General features: G+C 42.8%; 1 protein-coding gene across 3 annotated transcripts in view; it reads left to right on the forward strand.

Moving 5' to 3' along the window:
- Nucleotides 1-20,015, forward strand: part of LOC139939773 (hyccin-like) — a 157,741-nt gene that overhangs the window by 130,740 nt on the left and 6,986 nt on the right. For all 3 annotated transcript variants that reach the window (XM_071935886.1, XM_071935887.1, XM_071935888.1), the window contains 4 exons: nt 1,245-1,340; nt 9,554-9,715; nt 17,814-17,901; nt 18,240-18,393. In XM_071935886.1, the coding sequence (XP_071791987.1) occupies nt 1,245-1,340; nt 9,554-9,715; nt 17,814-17,901; nt 18,240-18,393 (500 nt within the window). The remainder of the gene's footprint in view (nt 1-1,244; nt 1,341-9,553; nt 9,716-17,813; nt 17,902-18,239; nt 18,394-20,015) is intronic.

Genomic DNA, 20,015 nt, shown 5'->3' on the forward strand with positions numbered 1-20,015 from the left:
CTACCGCGGCTCGTCTTTAGAATGAACTATCGTTCAGTTTTCGAGAAGCGCCGTCTTTGTCTGTGTTCAAGCGGAAATTGAAAACTCATTTGTTTCCGCGATTCACTGTTCTTTTGTTCCTCTTCTTTAAGTTGTTAAGCGCTCCGTTCTTCGTGGGGCCCTATATAAGTGCTTGTGTATTATTATTGTTTTTATAACTTTTTCAGAGCCTTGGTATAGATTTTTAACACTAATCTTGCGAGAATTGTGAATTTGAACTACAATAAGGTCATTTCTTCTAAGAGTTTGAATGAGCAGTGGTCCAAACGACTGCGCTGGGGAGAGTTACTATAACCGAGTCACTCCTTTTATCTTAGCGTACCTTTCTAATCTTTGAAGCCATTGGACACTTTCGGTAAACAGTATTGTCCAAGGCCCACACTTCGTGTATCACAACTTATATATAAAATAACAAACCCGTGAAAATTTAGGCTCAATCGGTCTTCGGAGTCGGGAGAAAATAATGGGAAAACCCACCCTTGTTAGTGCACGTTTCGCCGTGTCATGACATGTGTTTAAAATAAATCCGTAATTCTCGATATCGAAAATTGATATTGTTTTAATGTTTTCTGCATTTCATGGAATAATGTTTCAAGAAAAGTGTTTCAACATTACCTTCTGTAAACCCTGTAAGTTATTTGTCAATCTGTGAACTTTTAATTTGTTTTCTGTACTGAAAATGTCCAATGGCTTTAAGGCAGTGGACACCATTTGTAATAACTCAAAATAATTATTATCATAAAACCTTACTTGGTACAAGTAATTAGGCTATTGATAAATTAAAACATTGTGAGAGACTGCTCCCTCTGAAGAAACATAGTTTTCGTGAAAGAAATAATTGTCCACAAACTTGATTTCGAGACCTCAGAATTAGATTTTGAGGTCTCAAAATCAAGCATCTGAAAGCACACAACTTTGTGTGACAAGGGTGTGTTTTCTTCCATTATTATCTCGAATGTTGCAAAGTTTGAGCGATTGTATTTCCATTTGGATGCACATTGGCTAGCATATTTGCTACAATGTGACGGAAGCATAACTAAATGCCATGCATTTCATAAACTGTTTCCTGTTTTTGCCATTCGCCATTTTTCTTAACATGTTGTTCTTAGAGTAGTTGGTTTAAAGAAGCTTGAATCAAATTTCTCTTCCGGGATAAAAAACCCAATTCATCATTTTGGTTAACATGTATGTTCTTTTGTTTTCAGATTTGATGTGCTAACCTATGTGTTGTCAGAATACAATGCAGATATTGGGTTTTTGTCACCTGTTTCACATGCCTTTTTCAGCCAGATTTGTTCTAGGTAAGTCTGGATATTTCATATGTCAGTACAGTCTATAGTAATTTACTTTCAGGTTATTTGCTGTAGCATAAAAGCTATTTTGAGCCTTAAAATTGTCACAAAGCATTTAACAGAGCATGTGTGAGCTGTATATTGAAGCTGCTTTGCGTTCAACCATGAGACACGTCACATGAACAAATAATATGAGCATTATAGTGGTCTCCCTAAAAGGCCACGAACAGGGGGATTACCAACTGAGCTATCTACACTATGTACGGTCTCCCTTAAAGACCACTCACATGGGGTGTCCAACTAAGGTGTACCATGCGCAGCGCGCCGTATCGATACCTCTCTTCACTAACCCCTGGAAGTGATGTACTGAGAAACAACGCTGATTGGCCAATGAAATTGGTTATGCATTAGATGTGAAGTGCGTGTGGGCATTTTTAAAAGATATTTGCATGTTGATCACATCCACATTTGTTATGGCACAAACATGTTTTTTCTAAAGAAAGACAAAAACATTCTGCTGACCAGGGCGTCGTCATCTGCGTAGTCCATGTCTGAGAACCTTGACAGGCCGATGCTCCAGTCCATGGCACGGTAGAAGAGGGAAGAAGCCAAGATGCAACCCTGTCTTGCACCTGATCTTGTGGGGAAGCATTTAGAGGTGTTCCTTCCTTGGTGTACCTTGGCAGAGGTATTGGTTTGAAGATCCTTAATGAGGGTGAGGAGACAGTCGAGAACCCCTATGCCTTGGAGAGCTTTCCTGAGTGCGATTCTATCGACAGAGTCCAAAGCAGCCTTCAGGTCGACGTAGGCCACGGACAGAGGTTGACAGAACTCAGATAACAGGCGGAGGGCAAGAATGGCATCCATTGTGGAGCGGCCAGCTGTAAATCCAGATTGCTCAGGGTGTCTGTGCTCGACAAGCAGAAGAGGACCCTTCCCCTTATAGAGTGTGACTATGATGCCCTCTTACCACTCTGCCAGGACTTTGCCTGATTGCCAGACCTGCAGAAAGAGCTTGTGGAGGACGGCACTGATAGGATCAATAGCACACTTCAGAAGCTCAGGAGGGATGTGGTCTGGACCTTTCTTCAGCTTTTTGATGGTTGATATCACCTCTTCCAAGGTGGGGTTTTTGCAAAGGTTCCCTGGTCTGGAGGAGGAGTTGTAGGGATGTCCAAGTCTGGGCATGATGGAGCTGGTGAGTGGTTGAGGGCAGCTTCGAAATGTTCCTTCCATCTGTCTAGTGTCTCCTGAAGAACAGGGAGAACCATTGATTTGTTGATGCAGACTCCACGTCATCTGGCACGTCACCGATAGCTTGGAACCTTTTTTGGCTTGTGACAGAGTATTTGAGTGCCGGGTTTTGTCATTGGTGACTCGTTTCTTGTCATACAAGGGGGTGGGGGGCTTCTTGGAGTGGAAACGGGGAGTGATTGCTAGAAATGGGATAAGCAGGCGTTGATCTGTGTTTGCAGGGGCTTCAGCTCCTCTGTAGACCCTGTAGGATTTTACAGTGTTCCGGTTCTTGACGAGGATGTGGTCAACTTCATTTTGTGTGTGACCATCGTTTGAGATCCAGGTGACTCTGTGGATGTTGCGTTGGTGTAATCAGCTACCAGTTATTGGTATGTTCTGAGAGGAGCCTCACTGAGCCTCACTGAGTTGTCGTTGGTTGGGCCAGTGTTGAATGCACCTAGGATGGATTCGGAGCCGTTCCTTGAGCAGGAGGGTGGGGAGGCGTTCATGTCGCCAAGGACAATGAACTCTGTTTTAGTCCAAGAACTTTGATTAGAGGAGTCTGATTCTTTGTCATTAATAGCTGAATTTGGTGATTCAACCACTATGGTCGTTTCCAACTCACTTTCACCCAAAACCTCGGGAGCTAGGTATTCATGTTCAGGCTGGAATCATTTGGTCAACATGAACACTTCTGATTTTGTTCCCCAGTTCAACTAAGTATCTTTTCGTACCACACACTTCTACTATTTTCCCAACACCCCACTTGTTTGGCAAAGACCTGTTGGGAGGACTGAGAAGACGAACTTGCTCATCTGGGTCAAAACTCCTCTCTCTTTTGTTGGAGCCAAATTGCTGCTTTCAACGCAACTGTTGTTTTTCAACCCTTGATGCCAAATTTGGCTGAACCATACCTACGTATAGGTGTGTTCTGAGCGTTCTCTTCATCAACAATTCTGCAGGTGTGTAACCCATTGTTGTGTGTGGTGTAGTGCTGGGCGAATAGTGAAATTTTGTTATTCGGATACCGCTGGCCAACTATCCGAAATTAACCGGATATTCGAATAATTTTTTTCGCCGCTAGAGGGCGCTATTTAATAAAAAATAAAAAATAAAAAATAAAAAAAAATATTTTTTTTGCCGCTAGAGGGCGCTGTTCGTTTGTGAATGAGATCATATGGGCGGATTGATATAAGTTTTAGACAGTGTCACTCGGTTCATTCATAAAAATGACCGGATCTAATTTAAAGATGGCGATTTGCTTTTTCTTTTGATCGTGATTGACTCTACGTGAAGGAAAACTTTTGTAATCTTTGAACAAATTACATCAGAAATGTCATTGTTTTAAATCTTCACGGAGGTGAGCATAGTTAAATACCTAATATATGCTGTTTTATGCTGTTTTAATAGAAGTTTCATAAGGATTCAGAGAAAACATTCATGTCAGTTATCGCCCGACGTCCGCGGATATTCGGATATTAAAGAATATCCGGTTACTCGGTTGTAATTACAGAAATATCCGGTTTGTAAATAGGTATTCGCGCCCTATGCGGATATCCGGTTAAGAAAAAAAAGGCATTCGCGGTTACAGATAGGAAAACCTATTTGCCATTAACCGGATATTCGAATAATTCGCCCAGGCCTAGTGTGGTGTAGTCCTATACTTCAGCAAGAAACTAGCCAAGCGATGTTTCATGCTGAGCTTTGAACTACCCTGCAAAACCTGTTTCTTAAGGGCTTCTTTGACAATTCTCACCGATCTTTCAGCTGCACCGTTTGAAGCCGGATGATATGGTGGAACAAGTGTGTGTTTTACACCGTTTAGGTTCATGAATTTTCTGAACAAAACTGGGGCCTGTTATCTGAAACAAGTTCTTCAGGTAAAACCATGGCATGCAAATATTGATCTTAGCTCATCTAGAGTACGCTCAGTAGAACATGTAGTACTTGAACCCATGTGGAATGACTATCTACCAGTAATAGAAAGTGATCATTACTTTTTTCACAAAAATCTACATGGACTCTCTGAAAGGGTCTGCTTGGCCATGACCAGAGTTGCAAGGGTGTTTTTGGTCGTTTTTTTCGACAATTTTGGCACACGCTACATTTGCTTACCAGTGATTCAATGTCACTGTCAATACCAGGCCAGTACACAAAACTTCTAGCAATTGACTTTCATACTCACTATGCTAGGATGTTCGGCATGAAGTTCAGACATAATTTTGTCTCTTAATGACTCGGGTATTACCACTCTATAACCCCAGTTCGTGTAATGCATCCCTGCTCACATGACAGCTCATGTTGTCTACTATGGCAAGGCTTAAACTCTACACTCAATCCATTATCTACTTCAGTTCAACCGTTAAAAGTTTTTTCATAGACACACTTAAGTAAACTGTCCTTCTGTGTTTCTACTGCAATCTCTGTTGCAGTCAGGAAAGTCTCCATCTACAACATTTAAAGTATAGATAGAGTTCTCACTTCCCACATTTGAGTTATTATAGGGTAACCGGGACAACCCATTGAATGTGTGCAGTGTACCCTGTGATGCCTGTGTAACTGTCAGCAAACATACCTGCGTATTTGTGTAACAGGTCTTTAGGCATGATTCTGATTAATCCACACTGAAGATGTTTTTTCAGTTCGTTCGTATTCTACATAGCCAGACCTTCCCAAGGAGGGTTGGTCTATTTCTGTAGCATGCAATGATGATGGGTAGGTTTACCGACTGAGTTTTGTCAGGAACCTCACATTTCATTTTTCAATGATCTCCAGGTCCTCACCTGAATAGGTGTTCAGCTGAACTTTACTTGCTGTTAATGGTATGTGTCCAAACCTGTTCTCGTATGTGTCTCTACTCATGACCGAACAGTCTGCTGCAGTATTGATGTGTATTTCAATTGACTGACCATTAACCAGAAGTTGGGTTGTAAAGTCGTTGCCTTGGCGCGTTGTAAGCTTATCAATGTTGGTAGCATAAAATGGTGTACAAGCCAAGATCATCTCCATCTGGGTCCACCTCCAAGTTGTGAACTGCTCTGTGTTGGGACTGTTGCTTGTTTCCACCAGGTTGTCTTTTACCTGGTTTAGAATTGGCTCTACATGCAGGGGCGATGTGACCTTTCTTTTGAAAGTTGTAGCACTTAGCTGTTTTGTACGGACACGAGTCGAAAGTGTGATCCCCGTTATAATGATAACAACCGGCTGAATTAGTCTCCCCTTGTGACTTTGGTTTTGGTTTAGGGCCTTTTCTCTTGGCGTTTGCTGCCCTGTTACTATGAACAGCCGCTACATTTTGTGGTGGAAGAAAGTCACGCACATTCTTTGATGCCATCTCCATGGAAGTAGCTATCTTACATGCTTTCTCAAATGTGAGATCTGAAGTATTCAAAAGCTTTGATTGAATTCGCTCATCTACTAATCCACAAACTAATCTATCTCGTGAAGCTCTATCAAGAAAAGTTCCAAAGTTACAGTACAAAGTTAGGTGTTTCAAGGCAGCAATGTACTCACTGCTTTTCTCATTCTGTTTCTGGTTCCTGGTGCGGAATTTACAACTCTCAGCGATTTCCAGAGGTGTAGGAATAAAATGATTCTCCAACTTTTTCAGAATGTCCTGGAAAAGGACGACCTTTGCTTTCTTGGGCACAAGGAGATTTACCAGTGTGCCGTAAACTTCAGGACCGACCTCTGTGAGCAGAATCGCTTTCTTGCGTTCTTGAAGGGCTTCATGTTGTGTGACCATTGCCCCGTGCGCTATTAGCATACAAAAGTTCTCCAATCTAGTGCGACATGTAGAACGGCGCGTCAATGCGTCGAGTTAGTTCGCTCAATAAACACTGATAGCTTGCAGTTTTGGTGTAACAAGTCCACCTAAAACCCAAATGTACTAAGGCTACATGTATACTAGCTTACGGTGGTCTCGACGAAAAAAAACATACCGTCTGAAATCCCATCTTCGTCGCCAATGTAATGTCTAAGGACTTTAAATAAATGAAACATGTAGTGACATTACTTGCCAGTATCATGAGTGCTTTATTACAGCTATGCAGTGCGCATGCTCAACCCCTGCTCATTAGCATACATTAACATAGGGTAGGAATACATTAAAATGGGGTTGCCAACTGAGCTACATTTGTACAGTTTCCCTTAAAGTACGCCAACATAGGGTTACCAACTAAGCGATGTACACTATGTATGGTCTCCCTCAAAGTACGCCAACATAGGGTTACCAACTAAGCGATGTACACTATGTATGGTCTCCCTTAAAGTTCGCCAACATAGGGTTACCAACTAAGCGATGTACTTATGTATGGTCTGTCTTAAAGTTTGCCAACATAGGGTTACCAACTAAGCTATCTACACTATGAATGGTCTCCCTTAAAGTACGCCAACATAGGGTTACCAACTAAGCGATGTACACTATGTATGGTCTCCCTTAAAGTTTGCCAACATAGGGTTACCAACTAAGCTATCTACACTATGTATGGTCTCCCTTAAAGTTCGCCAACATAGGGTTACCAACTAAGCTATCTACACTATGAATGGTCTCCCTTAAAGTACGCCAACATAGGGTTACCAACTAAGCGATGTACACTATGTATGGTCTCCCTTAAAGTTCGCCAACATAGGGTTACCAACTAAGCTATCTACACTATGTATGGTCTCCCTCAAAGTACGCCAACATAGGGTTACCAACTAAGCTATCTACACTATGAATGGTCTCCCTTAAAGTACGCCAACATAGGGTTACCAACTAAGCGATGTACACTATGTATGGTCTCCCTTAAAGTTCGCCAACATAGGGTTACCAACTAAGCGATGTACACTATGTATGGTCTCCCTTAAAGTTCGCCAACATAGGGTTACCAACTAAGCGATGTACTTATGTATGGTCTGTCTTAAAGTTTGCCAACATAGGGTTACCAACTAAGCGATCTACACTATGTATGGTCTCCCTTAAAGTTCGCCAACATAGGGTTACCAACTAAGCGATGTACACTATGTATGGTCTCCCTTAAAGTTCGCCAACATAGGGTTACCAACTAAGCGATGTACTTATGTATGGTCTGTCTTAAAGTTTGCCAACATAGGGTTACCAACTAAGCTATCTACACTATGAATGGTCTCCCTTAAAGTTCGCCAACATAGGGTTACCAACTAAGCTATCTACACTATGTATGGTCTCCCTCAAAGTACGCCAACATAGGGTTACCAACTAAGCGATGTACACTATGTATGGTCTCCCTTAAAGTTCGCCAACATAGGGTTACCAACTAAGCTATCTACACTATGTATGGTCTCCCTTAAAGTTCGCCAACATACATGTAGTTTGCTTTGTTTGTCTCACAAAGTTCAAGATTTCAGGTTGGAAACATAAGAGAGATCAACAAAAAATTGAAAACATTGTTTGCGTATCAAGTGAAGGTTTGTTTACGTGGAAAGTTGTGCACACAAGTTTTCTCAAGTTTATTGTCGTCCAACAGGAAAACAAAGCTATGAAAAGTGGTTGAAAATAATCACAACATACCTTGAGAAATGAAAATGAATGCCTCTATTATCAAAAGATACCTTCTGTACCTTAAATCTTTTGTAAAATCCTTTCAAATCGCGGTATTCCGTGTGTAAAAACACCAGAAAGTTTGACGCGAAACAAGCTGGAGACTGTCATTACTGTGTACATGCGCGCGTAGTACGTGGTACATCCCCTATACGGTCCAGCTACACAGAGAAAACGTTTGGCTCCACACAGAGAAAAAGCACCCACTCATACATGCGTTGTTTGATTGTGAAATGACTTTCGACCTTTGAACCGTACGTCATTTTTTCTTATGTGGACCATGTGCTATTTTTAGACATCTTTTTTGTTTTCATCTTGAGATCGCGCTCTATCTACGGCTGTTTGCTGCGTTATAATCGCATGTGTATAACTCAAATTACACCATGTCAAACTGTGCGGGCGCGTGCGGGCAGTATGCGTGGTCATACGCAGGGCCCCTCCGGGCTTTATGCGGGCTAAAGGGTTAAAGACTGCCCACATGGGGTTTCTGTTTGGTGTGATGTCAACAGGGGTGCTATTATTGAAATATTTTGAGAAAAACGCGGTTGAACATTTTGTTGTTGTTGCTTAAAACAAAATCAATCTGTGCACCAAAGGGGTTAAACGCAACCAACATGGGTTCGATACATGTAGTTCAGTTGGTAGAGTGCAGCATGTTTTAAACTGCGGGTGGTTTGTTTAAATCCCACTCTATTGAATTTTACTTTTTTAAACCCCAAATTATGGTTTAAAATTTTATTTATTTATTTTTAAAATTATTAACACATGCAATAACCGTGGTGAGGATCACAGCAGATAATTCGACAAAGACAAGTTTTTAAATGTTTTGGAATGAGTCACTACTCTTTTATTCCCATTCATAAAATGCCCTTTTGTAATAGGTGACTTTTTAAAAAGAAAATCCGTGGCAATCTTTTTCTTAGGTAAATTAATGTTTGAAGTTTGTACATTCCCCCCCCCAAAAAAAAAAAAAGAGCGTTTGGTTGTGTATACACGTGCGTACAAATAATTTGCACATTTGTACTAATTGGTATTTATTACATTCCACGTTAATTAATTGGGGTAAATGACCTTATGCGCCTAACATGCGAAGCAAGTCGGTCTTAAACAGCTCAATCTTTATTGGGGGTACGCCTTATTTTGTACATATTCAAGGATGTTTTAATTCTTTTATAGCATGACAGTCATATTTTTTCATTTCAACAAAATTTGTGAATTTAAAAAAGTTTGTTTATGCACATTTATGCTACCAACATGGAACAGACAGGCAAATGGAAACAAACTTAAAAATGGTCATAATTTCCTATTTCAATTAATTTATTAACATGCCCCTAGTACAGCAGTTGTAAATGTATAACTATTACCGTGCTTGTTGAACTAATCTAGTCTTAAATATTTCTGTACTAATAACTACTTTTCTTGTCAGATTGGCTCTTTGTGGCTTCTCAGAGGTGCAAGAACAAGGAAACCTTAAGTCAGCTGAAAGAGACCATCAAAGAAAACTTAACCTCAACACTCACAAGACTCCTAGAATTCCTTTAGACTCGCTATTTCTGTTGGAAATGCTCACTGGTATCTACTTTGTCATGTGAGTTTTTAATGAAGTATTATTAGTAAAATGGTTAGACTGGGCCTTAATAATCCTTCATGTAGAAGCAAGCTCTTATTTGCTTTTGTTAGTCTAAATGTTTGCAATGTTTTAAATGCGTGTGTATAAATCAGAATAGACCTGCAAGATTTTTGTATGAAAGTATCATACTTGACAATGTCCTCTCAAGGCAAGTCATGCACCATTTTGAAGATAAAGACTTTTGAAACAGATGATACATATATCATCAGGATGTCATCACGTGTCAACTTATATCAAATCAAAGAAGCTTGTCACATTTCATGCTCACACATGCATGACCCGAGCCCTTACATTCAGTCAAAACTGGAAGGAAGTTGGAACAGAAAAGAGCAGTTTGCGACCTGAATTGCTTGTACAAGAAAATTAATCAAGAATTTTCAGATGGTTTCTTTGTCATAATGATAATAAAAGCGCCCTTGAGAGACAGATTCAATTGTCATACTTCACTTGACATTTTCAAGCTTTGACAATTGATACACCATTTGGGCTGTGACAACTTTGGGCTGTGACAACATGTAGGTATATGGTTTATAATAACACTAAGGTGTATCTACCTTGCTGGGTATATTGTGTTTTTATGAGAACTTGTCTTGCTTTGTATTCTTCTACCGGGGAGTATATTTTTCAGAATAGCCTTCTCAGTTCTGAAAAGAACTGTCCTTTCTTTTAACTACTACCGGGGCGGAAAGCACATGTGTACATGTAGGAAATCGGCCAGGGACTATTACATGTACCTTCGCTTTAGTGGGGACTTTTAGTAAAAAAAAATCTTTAAAAAAAATCAATCTCTTGATGATGACTTAAGCAAGCTTGTCCAAATTTTGACACAAACTTGCTTTAGCCATAGAGCAAGGAACAGAAGTAGTTACAACTCCAGTCTCAATCCCCGAAGCTCAAATTAATCCGATTAGTGCTGCATCCACCTCCAGTGGAAACACTATGGATGTGAACCGCAGCGACTGTAAAAGGCTGTACACATTCCGACCGCAGCGAGCTCTTTCTACCCCATGTGTGTTACCGCCTTTCGCTGCCGTCGCTGGCATCACATCCTTTTCCATTCATAATTATTGGAGTGGTAAAGTAGCAACACACAAGTTCAATGCGTGCGCAGTAAACATTGTCACCTACATTGCATGCGCACAGTGCTACACTAGAAACTGTAGACTTTGAGATTTTGACTGAATTTTGAAGCAAACAAATTGGCCTTTCCTGTGATGAATTATGACATTTGTTAGGTTTTGCTGATCGGGAAAATTATGAAATATTTGGTATTGATTGTTTTATCATGAAAAGAATGTCGGTGGTCTCCGGCTGTTGAAAACGAAATGAGATTGTTTGCAAACGCTATTCCTACAGGGGATATGCATTTGAACAATAGACACAATTAGACACAAACTGAAAAAGGGGAATATAAAATGATTTTTTGTTTACACTTTTATACATGCGTAGGATATTTTTGGTTAAGAAGATTGAGAGAGCCGTAATTATTCAACTGTTTTTGTGTTTGTTTTATAAGAATATTACAAACAGGTAATTTCAATTGCACTTTTGTTTGCCAAAATCACTGAAATGTTGCTAAAATCATCCTTGCCGTATGCCGTTTGGTTGAAAAGGACGCTTGAACGCACTGCAATTTTTTTCTTCTTTTTTCTGTGGCGTAACCACAGACATATAATACCTAGTTCAATTATACTTCACTCGTTAGGAAATGCGCCCCCAGATGTTTCTGCCGATTAGCGCTGGTCGTTATACGCCCGCGGTAACACACATGGAACCTTCAGGCATGTGAGACTTCCTCTTTTCAGCTGATTTCCTCTTTTTGGATTTTGAGTTTCCTCTTTTTTTCTTCACTTTCTGTGTACAAAAGTATAGGAATATTATATTTTCCTCTTTTTTTCTTGCCTGGTTTTCTCTTTTCCTCTTTTTTCATGGATAGTTACTCACATGCCTGAACCTTTGAAGATGACTAGTTGTAACTCCTTCTCTTCCTTGCTCTATGCTTTAGCCTAGCCCTGGCGGCCTTACACTTTCGTATTATAGTACAGTGACGTCCTGGATATCAGGGCCCATTTCTGGGGCGGAAAATTTGTAAAAGCTTCATAACTCAAATCTTACCTGCAAGAAAGCACTAGTTTCAACAGATTCACATTCTATGGCAGCATACATTTTTCTGCGGTGGGTTTTGATCGCAGTTATTCTTCACAAATCCGTAATTTTCATGAAACAATGCAGCGTCCAACGTTAAGGAATTCCCATTTTTGTTCGTACTCTCACAGTCTGCCGTGTGTACGCAAGATACACGGCGCGCAAATCTTGTGCTGCGTTTGCGTGTTAACGCTGTGCAGTCAAGATACGGTGACCAAGAATTCATGGGTCTTGCATCATGCGTCTTGCACGCGAATGTATACGCGTACACACGGCAACAGACAACACTGTGAGAAAACGATAAAAAACGGGAATTTTTTTATGTTGGGAGCTGCATTATTTCACAAAAATGACGGATTTGTGAGAAATAATATGATGACCAAAACCCACCGCAGAAAAATGTATGCAGCCATGGAATGTGAATCTGTTGAAATTAGTGGCTTGTTGCAGGTAAGATTTGAGTTATGAAGCTTTGAAATTTTTCCGCCCCAGAAACGGGCCTTAATAGTTAGGACTCTGTATCTGTGTACAGAGGAAGAGTCCTATATAGGGCTAGCTTTAGCCATCATCAGGAGATTTATTTATTTATTTTTGTCATCAACCTACATAATGTCAACATGACATTATACAATACTGAGTAGTTTATGGTGCAGTAAACAGTTTGTATATATAGATAGTTGATATTACTCCTTTGTGTTTAACAATCATTGAGTCTCTTTTATTTCTTTTCTATTTGTTTCCTCTATTGCTCAGAAGCCCAGGTGTGTGCTTTGTGTCTACTTCACTCTACTTACCGGTAGAGTCGAATTACTAATTTGCATATTCCCTATGCCGCGAAGCAATAATGCTAAGACTTTCACACACACACAATAGCGCCCTCCACCGTCCTACCCACAACGCCCCGCAACATGCCTGCCGCAGAGTCGTCCCCTTTTCTCTTTGCCGCGAGTGGGTAAGGACTCTTCGGCACCCGCCCATGCCATAGGCTGTGGGGTGCTAGCCATGGGGAAGAGGATTAATGGTGCAGAGTCGGGTACCTGGGATTCCCCCGGAATACCCCACTCACAGGGCCCGCCCTCGTCTTCGGGTTTCACCTATTGCTGAGGTGTTCCTGTAACTCAGGCTTCCTCTGAGAGGGCCTCGGATTCGTCCCGAGACCGGGTACCGAACAAGAGGCAGAAGCCCAGAAAGGACCGTCATTTGCAGTCATCTGACAAGTCTTCGCCTGACACCCATAGGAAACGTCTTCGGGGTAGCAAACCGCTATCCCGGGATGAATTCCCGACGGCATTCCAGACTTTAGGGGCCTCAATATCTGTCCGGCGTGAAGTCCAAGGGCCGTACACCCAGCCCGACCACTTCGGTCATGGCTGGGTGCACTCAGGTCGGGGCGGCCTGCCGTACACATTCAGCCGGACACCGGCCTCCCCTTCCAGCCACCGTCCCACAACCACCGCACAGGACGTTGCATGGGGTGTTGTGGAACAGAGTGGTGTGCGGTCACGCCTGGGTGCACCAGCACAATCCCACACGTGGATCAGCATACACCCTTTGGGGTCCTTTGTCTCCGATCGGGATGTAGAGCAACACGCCTTAGGCACAGTCCTGATGTTGGATGAACAGTCACTGAGTGTGTCTGACCGGCTCTCTGCTCAACGGCTCTCAATTGCCGAGACTGAACTGTGCCTTGTCCAGAGGGACATGGCCCATGTTCTGGACCTTCCCGCCGAGAAAACGGACGACTCCCCCGTTGAGCGGCGATTGTTTAAGAGGAGGACAGGCCCTGCTCCGAGGAGCGGGAATATTTTCCCGGCTATGCCATTCGACCGCGTATGTACTGATCGCATCGAGGGCATTATGTCAGCTTCTTCTTAGATTGCTTACCCCAAGCGGGCTGATTTATCGGTTCCCCGCCGGGGATTTTAATAAATATTTTTCAACCCCTGTCCTGCCGGACTCCGCATCAGACAAACTGACCGCGGACAGGGGGTCAACCTCCTCCAAACTCGACCCACATCAACGACCTGGAAATGCTGGCGGTCCGAAATGCCCTCTAGCACTTCTGGGCACAGTTAGTGGGGCAGGCCGTCCTGGTGCGCTCCGACAATGCTATTTTGGTAGTGTATATCAATCACCAGGGGGGCACCCGGTCGGCCCGGCTGTGTGCACTAGCGTGGGACCTAATCCACTGGTGCATTCAGCAGGGGATCGCCCTGTCGACGGTGTACAATCCAGGGAAGGAGAAGGTCACGGCCGACGCTCTTTCCCGGGGCTGGATCGTCCCGACAGAGTGGTCCCTCCGCCCCTGTGTGGCCCAGTCGCTCTTCCTGCTAATCGACCGGCCTCATGTGGATTTGTTCGCCTCTTGGACGAACAATCAACTGCCGATCTACTGCGCCAGGGTTCCCGACTCCGGGGCATGGCGGATCAACGCTCTGACTATGCGATGGGAGGGGCTGTTAGCATACGCCTACCTGCCCATCTCCCTCATTCCACGGGTGCTGACAAAGATCGAGCAGGATCACTGCAAAGTTCTCTTGATCGCCCCTTTTTGGCCCAGGTTCCCTCGGCTGATCAGGCTCCTGGTGCACGGGCCAGTGGTTCTCCCGCAACGACCGGACCTCATGTACCAGCCCGGATCCGCAGTGGTTCATCCGGCTCCGGGGGATCTGCACCTGATGTGCTGGGCGCTGTCACGATATTCCTCAGAGCAGCGGGCCTTTCGAGACGGGCTGCGGAAGTTGCCGCCCAGTCCCGGAGGGCCTCAACTCGAAGAGTATATGACTGCTGACTACACCATTTCTTTAAATGGTGTAGGCGGAGAGCTATACATCCTGCTGATACTTCTGTAGAGGAAGTCGGGGATTTCCTCCTATATCTTTTTGATAGCGGGCTGGCGACGGCCACATAGAATTGCCTATCGGCCATTGCAGCGGTCCACGGGGGATTTGCCGACGGTTCGACGGTTTCGGATATTCGGGCGATCAGGCAGCTGACTAAGGGTATGTTTGTCACCCGTCCCCCTGTGCACAAACTGGTCCCATCCTGGGACTTCTTTAGCGTACTGTCAGCATTAACCAAACCTCCTTTCGAACCGCTGAGTGGAGCCACATTGCTGCACTTAACGGTCAAAGTGGCCTTTTTGGTGGCGGTCGCTACATCTCGCCGACGTAGTGAACTCCACTCCCTTACAGTGGCAGCAGGACATACCGGTGGGAACCAGGAGGAGCCCGCCTGATTCCTATGGCGGGGTTTCGAACCCCCAGACATCTTTGTCCCCGACCTTAAAGCCTTTCCGGTGGTTGTGGCCGACAAACTTTGGTGCCCGGTACGGGCATTAAAGTGGTACATCGACCGCACAAAGTAAATCCGAACCGGCCATGAACAGCTGTTCGTTCCGACCAGCATCCCGCGATACGATCGCGCGTTAGATAGTTACAGCCATCCGTCTGGTGCCGGGCGGATGGCCAGCGACCGATGGTCCGGTTCATGCCCACGAAGTACGGGGAGTGTCGGCCTCATGGGCTTTCTTTAAAGGTGTCTCCATGAATGACATAACAAGGGCGGCCTTCTGGAAGAGCCCGTCCACGTTCTCCGACTGCTACCTGAAGGGCGTTCTGCAGGTGGATGGGAGAGCGGGTAGAGCGGTGTTACATGTACAGGCGGCCTGCCAAGCTGCGAAGCCAGAACAAGCTCCACCTCGTCAGTCACGTGTTTAGGTGAGTTTTCCACGGTATTACAGTGCGAACAATACTTAATGTTTTGTTCACCCGTGGGGACGACACCCCCTGTCCATTTGGGCATGGACCACTGTCGGGCCTAGCGATCGCGAAGCATTCTCTGAATTTTTGAGTGCGCCGGGGTCCTACGCCCCCTTAAGACATGCAGTAGCACCGCGTATACCCACTGCCTTTCCTCGGTGCGAGTCTATGCAAATTAGTAATTTGACTCTACTGGTAAGTAGAGTGAAGTAGACTCTTCCCCAAAGAAGTGTGGATGGGGTCTACGAACGAACACTTACCGGTAGAGTATCCCTCCCTCCTTCCCCACATACTCGGTCCTTGGGTGCTTACATTTAGTAGGGCTCATCGAAAAGAGGACGACTTCATGGCAGGCATGTCGCGGGGCGTTGTGGGTAGGACGCTGGAGGGCGCTATTGTGTGTGTGTGTGAAAGTCTTAGCATTATTGCCTCGCGGCATAGGGAATATGCAAATTAGTAATTCGACTCTACCGGTAAGTAGGGTGAAGTAGACACAAAGCACACACCTGGGCTTCTGAGCAATAGAGGAAAAAAGAGAAAAGAAATAAAAGAGACTCAATGATTGTTAAACACAAAGGAGTAATATCAACATTCTATATATACAAACTGTTTACTGCACCATAAACTTTATGGCAAAATTAGTAATTCGACTCTACCGGTATTCGTTCGTAGACCCCATCCACACTTCTGTGGGGGGGGGGGGGATTTTAAACAATGCATTTCTATATGTTAGGTGCTTTTTTTTCAAGCATCCTTGCAAAATTACCATAGGGATAAAGAGTGTATATAAATGTTAATGTTTGGTACGATAAGAGTTTACACTCTGGAGACTTGATATTTTTAGCGGTGAGGGTCGGGTGAATTTACATGAATCATTCCTTTAAGCATACATACATGTGAAATGAACACAGAAAAAAATGATCTAGGATAGGGTATGTAAAAAGTGAATACACTGTTTTGTGTGAGATCTTTTTGAATTCTAACTTCAACGTTGGGGAATTTTTTTAGAAGCGCAGAGAATTGGTTGTTTTTACTTAATGTCTTGCGGTCATCAAAGTATACGTTTGAGAGGTTGCAACTTGTTGCTCTTGGTGAATCAGTTGACATTTCTTCAGTTCTTGGATTTAATCCCTTAGCTGGTCAAATGGCAGCCTTATCATGTCAACAGGCCCCAGCCATATTAGACCATGGGATGATCGCTAGAATTGTTCAAAACCGTAGTCCCCACTTTTGGACCACGCAATTTTTGTATGTAGGTATGAAATGAAATACAGAAAATCCATTACTTGCTGTTGCTCTGCGAAAATCCTGCACCAAATCCCGAAAAGAAACAATTACGGCGACAAATAGTTATCTACAAATCCTCGGAAGCCTGCGATGTGGGTGACGTCATTCGAAGCATTATCGTGTTTCGTTCCTACACTGTACCATTATAACATACAGAGTATTTCTTCAAACCCCTGAATAAAAGGATGCCGATTCACAGGCTCGTTCGACAAAACTACAAGTTATCACACAAGCGCGAGTGGAATACGAACAAATAGTGCGTCTGCGTCCCAGACGCGCGCGTGATAATAAAAATGTAACACACGCACGTCGTAGCAACGAAAAACAAATGGCATTGTACTTGATGTTCAATCAATAAAAATCATGGGTTTTTGTTGTAGGCCTTTGCATGTTAATCGGACAGAAAAGGGGAAAATTTACATCGTTCACATTAAACACTTGGAAAAGGTTCTTGCACTGCCGTGAATGATTGGTAAATAGTCCCAGTGTATACAGACGTTATCAAAAAATACTGTTTTTGACCTTAAATGACCCAAAAATTGGTCTGTTCACGAACTGTGCAGTTTAAGAGCTTAGCAACAACCAAATTCGGATTCAGTACCATTGAAAACCCTTGTGCGTCAAATTTCATGCAATCCGGAGATGGGGACCACGAAACCCCAAAAATAGGCCCCTTTTCAATACCCATCCCATGGTCTATATGGAGATAACATAACATATAGTCTCAACATTGTGATGCATGTACGTATGTACGCCAATGCCCAACTTCAGATAATGTTTGAAGGGTTTTAACATAGTTTGGGTTGTACACCCATTATGCTTTTATGAATGGACTGACTAAAGGAATCTCTCACTGTGCACAGGTTTAATGGGCAAGCTACCGCTGGTATGCTTGCAGTGGATGACATCCACTTCAGAGCCAGCTATGAAAATTATGCTGATGTTTTATTGGTAAGATCTATGTGTCTTCTAGATGTCTCACATAAAAAAGAACCCTATTTCTATATCTGATAAAACTAACAGGAAATGCATAAGTTCTGTTGGGGTTTCATGTTATTACTTTTGTAGTCCCATTCACTCTTTATTATTATTGTTCATTCCAAGTTTCACAGTAATCATTCAATTTGTTTTTGTATCCTGGAAAACAAGTCGTTTTCCCCAGGATTAGAATGGTGATGTAGAATGTTGGGTCTTGCTAGTAAAATATTTAGTATTTTGTATTTAACTTAGACCAGCTGCACTGTTTGCTATAAAGTTGCTGATGAAAAATGCATTTGAATATGTTACAGGTGACCAACGCAATCAAGCATTCTCTTGATACCAATCCATCGGGTAGACCAAATGATGGGCCAGTCGGCATAAATGTTGCCATTACACCACCATCGCCTGTTGTCAAACGCTCTGCTATTACAAATGCATCATTCAAGATACGCAGACAAAAAGGTACTTTAGCTTTTATTTTCATCATCTTGTGCATAAACTTCTTTTTTACCTATTCTCCTTATAAATATAGATAATGAATATGCTGTTTAGCATAGATAAGTTAACTTGAAATGTGAGTGTTTTTTACTTGAGATTATTTCTTTTTCTGAAGTTCCCTAGAGTTCCCCGCGCCCAAGGAGCTTATAGTGTTTGCCTTGTCCTTCCTTGTGTGTGTGTTTGTATTGCCTACCCTCCGAGGACCTTTAACAAAATGGACAATAGGTCCTCACTAGTCGGTTCTTTGTTTTCAGGTGTCCTCACTAGTTATTTGTGTACAAAGGATTGCTTCAATACAGGAACAAAAGTACATTAGGTGTCCTCTAACATATAGGTGTGCTGTAGCTGTGTGCGTGTGTGCACATCATCTTTGTCCGAGCGATATCTTAGGAAGGACTTGGCGTATCAACTCCAAACTTTGTTTGTGGATTGGTCATAGGATCTTCCAGAAGCCTATTGTTTTTGGACCCCCTCAAATAAATATTAAGCTCATTATGGCTAAAACAAAAGAAATATTGTCCGAGCAATAAATCAAAAAGGACTTGGCGTATTAACTCCAAACTTGGTTTGTGGTCATTGGACCCCCCAGAAGCCTACTGTTTCTGGACCCCTCAGATAATGATTTGAGCTAATAATGGCTAAAACAAAAGAAATTTTGTCGGAGCAATAACTTTAAAAGGACTTAGCGTATCAACTCCAAACTTGGTTTGTGGATTGGTCATGGGATCCCCAAGAAATCCAAAGAGGAACTAGAGATTGAGAGTTTGTGAACAAACTCAAGGTGTTCGGTTTCCGGGAGTAAAAGCCTGGATTAAAAAACAAATATTACACCTTGCTTTGTTCTCAAGATTTGTAATAAATTATTCAAATTGCAAAAACTGTCAAAACAACATGATTACTCTAGTAAAAGTGTATGTTTGGTGACGTCATCGGTAATATTTGTTTTAAACCAGACCTTTGTCAGACTTGTATGCTGTGATGGTGAAGCATCAAAGGATGTATATTTCAACCTAAAAGGCAATAAATAACGCCCTTTCAAATTATTTCACAGTCACTTCCGGTTTAAACAGGTCAAAAGGTCAACGAAAGTTCATCAACATATCCATTTCTGTAAAGTACGTAAAGCCCTTTCATATGATGTATAGATTGTCAAAATAGCTTATGTAGTTTAGGAAATATGAACTTAGGAAATATTGACGACTGTAGAAAAGACTGTAAGGGGCTAGCCTTGATCAAGGCTGTTGACGTACTGTGGCCCGGTTCGCTGCACACGCATGCAGTGCATACACAAATGTACATTACCATACATTGTACAGCGAGAACAGTATAGCATAGTCGTGAGTACGGTCGTGTCTTTCTACGTTCAACCTCGCACACGTGGCTCAAACAACAGCCTTGATGGGTTTGTAAAGCTTTATCGGAATTCCGATAAAAGGGTATTCATGATGTGGGCGTGTCATTCTAAACATTGGCCAATCACAGGCGCGATTGAGAATGACGTATTACTGCTAGCAATCATGCCACGTCCATGTGTGTGTGCGTACGCTAGCTGTATGGACATACTACGTGCTTTTATAGCATGCAGT

This window comes from Asterias amurensis, chromosome 7, assembly GCF_032118995.1.
Source record: "Asterias amurensis chromosome 7, ASM3211899v1".
Lineage (NCBI taxonomy): Eukaryota > Metazoa > Echinodermata > Asteroidea > Forcipulatida > Asteriidae > Asterias > Asterias amurensis.